Source organism: Lutra lutra, chromosome 1 (genome assembly GCF_902655055.1).
Source record: "Lutra lutra chromosome 1, mLutLut1.2, whole genome shotgun sequence".
Classification (NCBI taxonomy): domain Eukaryota; kingdom Metazoa; phylum Chordata; class Mammalia; order Carnivora; family Mustelidae; genus Lutra; species Lutra lutra.
The window spans coordinates 212,307,603-212,318,564 of record NC_062278.1 but is presented as its reverse complement, the minus strand read 5'-3'; the positions used below and the strand labels follow the sequence as shown (position 1 = coordinate 212,318,564).

At 41.0% G+C, this 10,962-nt stretch overlaps 1 protein-coding gene across 1 annotated transcript; it reads right to left on the bottom strand.

The window, feature by feature from the left end:
* Positions 1–4,973: 4,973 nt before the first annotated feature.
* LOC125106651 (olfactory receptor 7C1-like) lies at positions 4,974–6,127 on the bottom strand. Its single transcript, XM_047741070.1, is given in 2 exon segments — positions 4,974–6,022; positions 6,025–6,127. Coding segments are annotated over 2 exon segments (1,152 nt in total).
* Positions 6,128–10,962: the final 4,835 nt, after the last annotated feature.

Sequence of the window (10,962 nt, the reverse complement as noted above, 5' to 3'; positions counted from 1 at the left end):
GAACACTGTTAATCAAGATAAAGAGTCATATTGATATGAAAACAATAATAGTAGGAGATCTTAACACGCCTCTTTCAGAAAAAGACAGATCATCCATGAGAAAATCAATAACAAAACAAGAGCATTGAATGACACATTGGACCAGATGGACCTTATAGATATATACAGAACATACCACCCTAAAACAACAGAATACTCATTCTTCTCAAGTGCACATGGAAACTTCTCAAGAATAGACCACATACTGGGTCACAAATCAGGACTCAACCGATACCAAAAGACTGAGATGATTCCCTGCATATTCTCAGACCACAATGCTTTGAAACTGGAGCTCAATCACAAGGAAAAGTTCAGAAGGAACTCAAACACCTGAAAGCTAAAGACCACCTTGCTTAAAATGCTTGGATCAACCAGGAGATCAAAGAAGAACTGAAACAATTCATGGAAACCAATGGGAATGAAGACACTTCAGCCCAAAACCGATGGGATACAGCAAAGGCGGTCCTAAGGGGGAAATATATAGCCATCCAAGCCTCCCTCAAAAAAATTGAAAAATCCAGAACACAGCAGCTGTCTCTACACCTTAAAGAAATAGAGAATCAACAACAAATCAAACCACCTCCACACGTAAGAAGGGAAATCATCAAGATTAGAGCAGAGATCAATGGGGTAGAAACCAGAGATACAGTAGAACGTATCAATGAAACTAGAGGCTGGTTTTTTGAAAGAATCAATAAGACTGATAAACCATTGGCCACACTGATCCAAAGGAAAAGAAGAAAGCCCAAATTCATAAAATTATGAATGAAAAGGGAGAGATCACAACTAACACCAAGGAAGTAGAAATAATCATCAGAAGTTATTATCAACAGTCATATGCCAATAAGCTAAGCAACCTAGATGAAATGGATGCATTCCTGGAAAACTATAAACTCCCAAACTTGAACCAGGAAGAAATCGACAACCTAAATAGACTGATATCTAATAACGAGATTGAAGCAGTGATCAAAAACCTCCCAAAAAACAAGAGCCCCGGACCTGACGGATTCCCTGGGGAATTCTACCAAACTTTCAAAGAACAAATAACACCTATTCTCCTGAAGCTATTTCAAAAAATTGAAGCAGAAGGAAAACTTCCAGACTCTTTCTATGAAGCCAGCATTACCCTGATCCCCAAACCAGGCAAAGATCCTACCAGAAAGGAGAATTTCAGACCAATATCACTGATGAATATGGATGCTAAGATTCTCAACAAGATCCTAGCAAACATGATCCAACAGCTCATTCAAAAGATTATCCACCATGACCAGGTGGGATTCATCCCTGGGCTACAAGGATGGTTCAACATTCGCAAATCAATCAACGTGATAGAACAAATTAATAAGAAAAGAGAGAAGTACCACATGGTCCTCTCAATTGATACAGAAAAAGCATTTGACAAAATCCAGCATCCGTTCCTGATGAAAACACTTCAAGGTATAGGGATAGAGGGAACATTCCTGAACTTCATAAAATCTATCTAGGAAAGACCCACAGCAAATATCATCCTCAATGGGAAACAGCTTGCAGCCTTCCCGTGGAGATCAACAACATGACAAGGATGCCCACTCTCACCACTCTTGTTCAACATAGTATTAGAAGTCCTAGCAACAGCAATCAGACAACAAAGAGAAATAAAAGGTATCCAAATTGGCCATGAAGAAGTCAAACTCTCTCTCTTCGCAGATGACATGATTCTTTATATGGAAAACCCAAAAGACTCCACCCACAAACTACTAGAATTCATACAGCAATTCAGTAAGGTGGCAGGATACAAAGTCAATGTACAGAAATCAGTGGCTTTCTTATACACTAACAATGAAAAAGCAGAAAGGAAAATTAGAGAATCGATTCCAATTACTATAGCACCAAGAACCATAAGATACCTGGGAATAAACCTAACCAAAGAGGTAAAGGATCTGTAGTCAAGGAACTACAGAACACTCATGAAAGAAATTGAAGAAGACACAAAAAGATGGAAGGCCATTCCATGCTCTTGGATAGGAAGAATAAACATTGTTAAAATGTCTATACTGCCTAGAGCAATCTATACTTTTAATGCCATTCCGATCAATATTCCACCAGTATTTTTCAAAGAGCTGGAGCAAATAAATCAGAAATTTGTATGGAACCAGAAGAGACCCCGAATCGCTAAGGAAATGTTGAAAAACAAAAATAAAACTGGGGGCATCACATTACCTGATTTCAAGCTTTACTACAAAGCTGTGATCACCAAGACAACATGGTACTGGCATAAAAACAGACCCATAGACCAGTGGAACAGAGTAGAGAGCCCAGATATGGACCCTCGACTCTATGATCAATTAAATCTTCAACAAAAAAGGAAAAAATATACAGTGGAAAAAAGACAGTCTCTACAATAAATGTTGCTGGGAAAACTGGGCAGCTATATATAGAAGAATGAAAATTGACCATTCTCTTACCCTGTACACAAAGATAAACTCGAAATGGATAAAAGACCTCAACGTGAGACAGGAATCCATCAGAATCCTAGAGGAGAACATAGGCAGTAATCTCTTTGATATCAGCCACAGCAACTTCTTTCAAGATATGTCTCCAAAGGCAAAGGAAACAAAAGTCAAAAATGAACTTTTGGGACTTCATCAAGATCAAAAGCTTCTGCACAGCAAAGGAAACAGTCAAGAAAACAAAGAGGCAACCCACGGAATGGGAGAAGATATTTGCAAATGATAGTACAGACAGAAGGCTTATATCCAGGATCTATAAAGAACTCCTCAAACTCAACACACACAAAAAAGATGATCATATTAAAAAAATGGGCAGAAGATATGAACAGACACTTCTCCAATGAAGACATACAAATGGTTATCAGACACATGAAAAAATTTTCATCATCACTAGCCATCAGGGAGATTCAAATTAAAACCACATTGAGATATCACCTTACACCAGTTAGAATCGCCAAAATTAGCAAGACAGGAAACAACATGTGTTGGAGGGGATGTGGAGAAAGGGGAACCCTCTTACACTGTTGCTGGGAATGCAATTTGGTGCAGCCACTTTGGAGAACAATGTGGAGATTCCTCAAGAAATTAAAAATAGAACTTCCCTATGAACCTGCCATTGCACTACTGGGTATTTACCCCAAAGATACAGATGGAGTGAAAAGAAGGGCCATCTGTACCCCAATGTTTATAGCAGCAATGGCCACGGTCACCAAACTGTGGAAAGAACCAAGATGCCCTTCAACGGACGAATGGATAAGGAAGATATGGTCCATATACACTATGGAGTATTATGCCTCCATCAGAAATGATGAATCCCCACCTTTTGTAGCAACATGGACGGAACTGGAAGAGATTATGCTGAGTGAAATAAGTCAAGCAGAGAGAGTCAATTATCATATGGTTTCACTTATTTGTGGAACATAACAAATAGCATGGAGGACATGGGGATTTAGAGAGGAAAAGAGTTGGGGGAAATTGGAAGGGGAGGTGAACCATGAGAGACTATGGACTCTGAAAAACAATCTGAGGGTTTTGAAGGGGCGGGGGGTGGGAGGTTAGGGGAACCACGTTGGGGGTATTAGGGAGGACACGGATTGCATGGAGCACTGGGTGTGGTGCAAAAACAACGAATACTGCTACGCTGAAAAGAAATTTAAAAAAAAATAATAAATATGTATTTACCATAAAAAAATAGAAAACAAAGCTTCTCGAGCAGAGTGGTGGGGGGATGGATTAACTAGGTGATGGGCATTAATAAAGGCACTAGATGTAATGAACACTGGGCATTATATGCAACTGATGAATCACTAAAATCCACCTCTGAAACTAATAAAAAAAATTTGTGAAATTGGCTTAAGGCCTATTTTTATTTTTATTGGTGTCAAGACGGGAGAATGAGAAAACACAAATCCTATAAAATAAAAAGCTGTTATATTACAAATTTGGAATCAAAACCAATAAAGAGGGGCACCTGGGTGTCTCAGTGGGTTAAGCACCCAACTCTTAGTCTCAGCTCAGGTCTTGATTCAATCTCCACCTTAGTATCCACACTGGGCATTGAGGCTACTAAAAACAAACAGGAAAAAAACACTAAATTTCTTTTCTAACTTGAAAGCTTTCATTAAATCAATACATTTTTATTTTCTGGCCCTGACTATATTTAACATCCACCCATCTGTTTTTTATTCAACAAATATTCAGTAGGCATAAACTCCAACCTGAGAACTGTACTAGGCAAGGCGGTTTCAAAGATAGGTAAGAGACAGTTCTGACATTAAAGAAATCTATATTGTGGATGAGCAGAGAAATTTACTAATTTGATGTGCCTAGATGGAAAGTGAATCAGATCAGGATAAAAGGGGAGTCAGATCTTGGTATTAATTTTATTCATGTGACCTGAGAAAACATCTCTGTAAATGAGTTTTCAGGATATTTCCAAAATAGGCACACATCTCATCACTGTGAAGATAGATATTAGATAAGTGATATTTGAGTTACCTTTTTTTTAACGTTTTTTAAATTTTTTTATTTTTTTATTTTCAGCATAACAGTATTCCTTGTTTTTGCACCACACCCAGTGCTCCATGGAATCCGTGCCCTCTCTAATACCCACCACCTGTTTCCCCCAACCTCCCATCCCCCGCTGCTTCAAACCCCTCAGATTGTTTTTCAGAGTCCATAGTCTCTCATGGTTCACCTAAGATTTTATTTATTTATTTGACAGACAGAGATATCAAGTAGGCAGAGAGGCAGGCAGAGAGAGGAGGAAGCAGGCTCCCTGCTGAGAAGAGAGCCTGATGCAGGGCTCAATCCCAGGACCCTGGGGTCATGACCTGAGCCAAAGGCAGAGGCTTTAATCCACTGATCCACCCAGGTGCCCCTGAGTTACTTTTTTAAGAAATCCAAACCATTACCAAAGATCACTGAGAATATACAAGGTTATATTCACACCAAGTGAAAGCAGTTGGTTATAAAGTCAAAAGGAGAACCCAAGATATACCCTGAAGGAAAAATAGAGAAGACAAGGAAGACCCAAGGATAGAACTGCTTTAAAATGTGCACACGTAAAGAAAAAATAAAAATATTGGATGCAGAAAGCCAGGATCTCTGGGCCTCCATCTTGTGCGCCCAGCTACTCAAGAGTGTCCTAACAGGCCTGATGCTGAGAGGCACCACCCTTCCTAGGAGACTGCTCAGGGCCCCCTTCATGTCCCTATTCCTCAAGCTATAGATGAAGGGATTCAGCATGGGGGTGACAATGGTATACATCACCGAGGCCACCAGACTCATCATAGAGGATGAAGTTGCTGCAGAACTGAGGTAGACCCCAAAGCCTGTGCCATAGAACAAGGAGACCACTGAGAGGTGAGACCCACATGTGGGAAAGGCTTTATATTTGCCCCTGGTTGATGAAATATTCAGGATGGAGGAGAGGATCTGAGAATAAGAAAAGAGGATCCCAGAGAAAGGAAAAATACCTAGGACAACAGTCACAACATAAACCACTAAATTATTGATGAGGGTGTCAGAACAAGTGAGCTTCAAGACTTCAGGGAGATCACAAAAAAAGTATGGGATTTCCATGTTTGTGCAGAAGGACAGCCTCATAAGGGTCAAGGTCTCGAGCAGGGAGCCCATGACACTGATGCACCAAGACCCCAAGGCCAGCAGCCCACATAGCTGGGGGTTCATGATGACCGAGTAGTGCAAGGGGTGACAGACAGCCACAAAGCTATCATAGGCCATCACGGTCAGGAGTAAATTGTCCACACATCCAAACACAAAGAAAAAAAAAAATGTCTGGCCTAGGCAGCCTGCATAGGTGATAACTTTTCTCTGAGTGTGGATGTTCAGCAGCGTCTTGGGGACTGTGGTGGAGATGAAACAGATGTCAGCAAATGACAGGTTGGAGAGGAAGAAATACATGGGCATGTGGAGGTGAGAGTCTGAGAAGATGGACAGGATAATGAGCAGGTTCCCAGTGAATGCGACCAGTATATGCACAAGAACAGCCCAAAGAGCATGAACTGAATCTCTGGTTTTGCTGAAAATCCCAAGAGGAGAAATTCTGAAGCATGTGTTTGATTTCCTGATTCCATGTGGGTGAAATAACTAGCAGGAAAGAGAAAAAAATCAGCATTCAATGACCATCACAGTGACAGCACAGAAATGTGATTGCCTTTAATATCCAGTAAATGGATTAATGAAGTATTACCCTGTTATAATCGCCTCAGTTGAGGAATTTGAGATGCTTTCTCCTGGGATTCTGCATTCAAAGCTGCTCTGAGAAGTGTGCCAGTCCACAGGCCACACTCTGAGTGAGGCAAAAAGGAGTACAACTACTTTGGAGGTAGGGCTGCATTTCCAGATGACAGTGGCAGCAGGGGAAGTATGGGAGCATTTAAAATTCCCTAACCGAAGCAATTATAACAGGCTAATACTTTATTAATCCATTCGCTGGATGTCCTACATAACTGATGTTTAAAACAGCCAGTTTTAGGGGTTCCTGGATAGACTTACTGAATCAGAATCCACATTGTGGCAAGATTCCGGGGGATTCCCCTGCTCAATCATAACTGAGTAGTGCTTGTCTAGAACATCTGTGGCTTCCAGTCCTTCATCTTTTATCTTCTCACTTTTATTTTCCTCTACACCTTCCCTCAAACAACCTTACTTCATATGTAGGTAAAAATAAGAGCTTGCAAGATCCCCTTCAACAGATGAATGGATAAAGAAGATATGGTCCATATATACAATGGAATATTACACAGCCATCAGAAAGAATGAATACCCAATTTTTGTATCAACATGGACGGGACTAGAGGAGATTATGCTAAGTGAAATAGGTCAAGCAGAGAAAGTCAATTATCATATGCTTTCACTTACTTGGGGAGCATAGGGAATGACATGGAGGACATTGGGAGAGGGAAAGGAGGGTGAATTGGGAGAATTCCAAGGGGGAGATGAAGGATGAGAGACTGTGGACTCTAAGAAACAAACTGAGGGTTTGGACGGTGGGGAGGGGATGGGTAAGCCTGGGGGTGGATATTAAAGAGAGCATGTATTGCATGGAACAATGGGTGTGGTGCATAAAAAATGAATCTTGGAACACTGAAAATAAAATAAAATTTTAATTTTTTTTAAATGGGAGCTCGACCATTAGGGAGTTTTAAAAATTTTTTTTATTATTTTCTTTTCAGCGTAACAGAATTCATTGTTTATGCACTACACCCAGTGCTCCATGCAATACGTGCCCTCCATGGGGCACCAGACTGATACAACTTCCAACCCCCCACCCCTTCAAAACCCTCAGATTGTTTTTCAGAGTCCATAGTCTCTCATGGTTCATCTCCCCCTCCAATTTCCCCCAACTCCCTTCTCCTCTCCATCTCCCCACGTCCTCTGTGTTATTTCTTATGCTCCACAAAAAAGCGAAGTCATATGATTGACTCTCTCTGCTTGACTTATTTCACTTAGCATAATCTCTTCCAGATCCATCCATGTTGATACAAAAGTTGGGTATTCATCCTTTCTGATGGAGGCATTTTTATGCCATGTACGTGGACTTAATAATTTTCATACCTTGGTCTTACTTGTTCCAAGCACTGTGTATGAATCCTATATTTAGTTTTACAAAACAAATATCAACAACTTTCCTAATGCTTTGCATTGCTTACATGATCAAATTACATTATTTTGCATGTTCATTTTGCGACACTCTGTTCTTTGTCATTGGAAAGTCCGTCAGCCATTGTGCCTTCTTTCTTTCATTTTTGAGTAGAATTTCTTTAAATATCACATTTATTTACTTATTTATTTATTTATTTTTGATGCAGAAAAAGGTGATTTTATTAAAGCATATGGACAGGACCCATGGGGAGAAAGAGCTGCACTGGGGTCATGAGGAGTGGCCCATTATATGCCTTCATGTTGGGAAGGGGTTAGGGATAGAATAAATCTCTAAGGAATTTGAGGTACCTTGCAGGCCTACCTATTGTTGGATAAAGGTCATTTGCTACCATCTAATAAAAACCTTAGTTGTGAAAACCTTCAGATGCATATGGGTGAGTCCTATGTTTGGGGGATGATTGCCAACAAGTATCTTGTGGATTTAAAGGTAAAGAAAATTTCTAAAGAAATTTGTGTATGTTAAAGTAGACTTATAGGAGGATTCTGGAAGGTGTGGGGTGTGATTGGGCTAGAATTGCCTTTTGCCCTTAATAAAGTGTCAGCATCAAGGTAGTTGCATCCACAGAGGAATGTCCCTCTGACTCTTTCAAGGACTTGTCAGTGAGATGTTGGTAATAAGAAAATTTTAAAATTTTTCTTCTTTGTTCCCCCCTGAACAATTCTGGCACTTAAATCTTTAAGGTTTCTGGTGGTGAAGGTCTCATCTTCTGTAACTTCTTCTGGCTGAATAGGGGTGTAGAGATGTCCCTAACTATGGGTCAACATTGGTTAGTTGTGGCTTACATCGATTTAGGAGTTACCAAAGATAGAGACAGCTGAATCCAAGGGACACTGCATGTGTGGATCTTCCTCAGTGAAAAGTACCATCTATTGGCTTGAAGTTATGGCAATGAAGGAGTCTCAGCACCAAAGGGAGAGACATGGCAAAAATCAACAAAACATGATTAGTGTAACCAAAAGAAAAACGTTGCCCAAGTAAGAGTACTTTGATTGTTGACAAAAATCCTCATCCAGTCTAGAACTTTAACCAATCATTAAATGAAAGAGAGGGACTGTTTAAAGCACCAGTTTGAGTATTCTTGTCAGTTAGAAATCCAGAAATAGGAGGAGTCAAGATGGCAGAGAAGTAGCAGGCTGAGACTACTTCAGGTAGGGGGAAATCAGCTAGATAGCTTATCTAAAGATTGCAAACACCTACAAATCCAACGAGAGATCGAAGAGAGGAAGAACAGCAACTCTAGAAACAGAAAGTCAACCACTTTCTGAAAGGTAGGACTGGCGAAGAAGTGAATCAAAAGCGACGGGAAGATAGACCGCGGGGGGAGGGGCCGGCTCCCGGCGGGTGGCGGAGCGATGGAGCACAAAATCGGGACTTTTGAAAGTCTGTTCCGCTGAGGGACATCGCTCCAGAGGCTTAACCGGGGTGAAGCCCGCGCGGGGTCAGCATGGCCTCAGGTCCCGCAGGGTCACAGAAGGATCGGGGTGTCTGAGTGTCACAGAGCTCACAGGTGTTGGAATGGGGAAGCCAGCTACAGAGACAGAGCCGAGGAGTGACTCTCAGCTCCGGGTTGCCTTGAACCACTCGCAGGCTCGGTCGGCTCGGAGCGTAGCCAGAGGCCAGGGTGGCAGGAGTGGTTGGGCGCTGTTCTCTGGGGGCGCACTGAGGAGTGGGGCCCCAGGCTCTCGGCTCCTCCGGGCCAGAGACCGGGAGGCCACCATCTTCATTCCCGCCCTCCGGAACTCTATAGAAAGTGCTCAGGGAACAAAAGCTCCCAAAAGCAAACGCAGCAAACCCGAGCGATTACTCAGCCTGGCCCCAGGTAAGGGCGGTGCAACTCCGCCTGGGGCAAAGATGCTTGAGAATCACTACAACAGGCCCCTCCCCCAGAAGATCAGCAAAAAACCCAGCCAGGACCAAGTTCACCTACCAAGGAGTGTAGTTTCAATACCAAGGAGAGCAGCGGAATTCCAGAGGAGAAGAAAGCAAAGCACGGAACTCATGGCTTTCCCCCATGATTCTTTAGCCTTGCAGTTAATTTAATTTTTTTGTTCTTTTTCAATTTTTTTTTCTTCTGCTAATTTTTTTTAACTTTTACCCTTTTTCTCTTTTAACAATTTTTAACTAGTTTATCTAATATATATATTTTTTTTTCCTTTTTATACTCTTTCTTTATTGGTTGTCTTTTTTTAATTTTTTTTCTTTCTTTCTGAACATCTTTTTATCACCTTTCTCCCCCCTCACGATTTGGGATCTCTTCTAATTTGGCTAAAGCATATTTCCCTGGGGTTGTTGCCACCCTTTTAGTATTTTACTTGCTCCTTCATAAACTCTTATCTGGACAAAATGACAAGGCAGAAAAATTCACCACAATAAAAAAGAACAAGAGGCAGTACCAAAGGCTAGGGACCTAATCAATACAGACATTGGTAATATGACAGATCCAGAGTTCAGAATGACTATTCCCAAGGTTCTAGCCGGGCTTGAAAAAGGCATGGAAGATATTAGAGAAACCCTCTCGGGAGATATAAAAACCCTTTCTGGAGAAATAAAAGAACGAAAATATAACCAAATTGAAATAAAAAAAGCTATTAATGAGGTGCAAACAAAAATGGAGGCTCTGACTGCTAGGATAAATGAGGCAGAAGAAAGAATTAGCGATATAGAAGACCAAATGACAGAGAATAAAGAAGCTGAGCAAAAGAGGGACAAAGAGCTACTGGATCACGAGGGGAGAATTCGAGAGATAAGTGACACCATAAGACGAAACAACATTAGAATAATTGAGATTCCAAAAGAAGAGGAAACAGAGAGGGGAGCAGAAAGTATATTGGAGAGAATTATTGGAGAGAATTTCCCCAATATGGCAAAGGGAACAAGCATCAAAATCCAGGAGGTTCAGAGAACCCCCCTCAAAATCAATAAGAATAGGTCCACACCCCGTCACCTAATAGTAAAATTGACAAGTTTTAGTGACAAAGAGAAGATCCTGAAAGCAGCCCGGGAAAAGAAGTCTGTAAAGTACATTGGTAAAAATATTAGATTGGCAGCAGAATTATACACAGAGACTTGGAAGGCCAGAAAGAGCTGGCACGATATATTCAGAGTACTAAATGAGAAAAACATGCAGCCAAGAATACTATATCCAGCTAGGCTATCATTGAAAATAGACGGAGAGATTAAAAGCTTCCAGGACAAACAAAAACTGAAAGAATTTGCAAATACCAAACCAGCTCTACAGGAAAT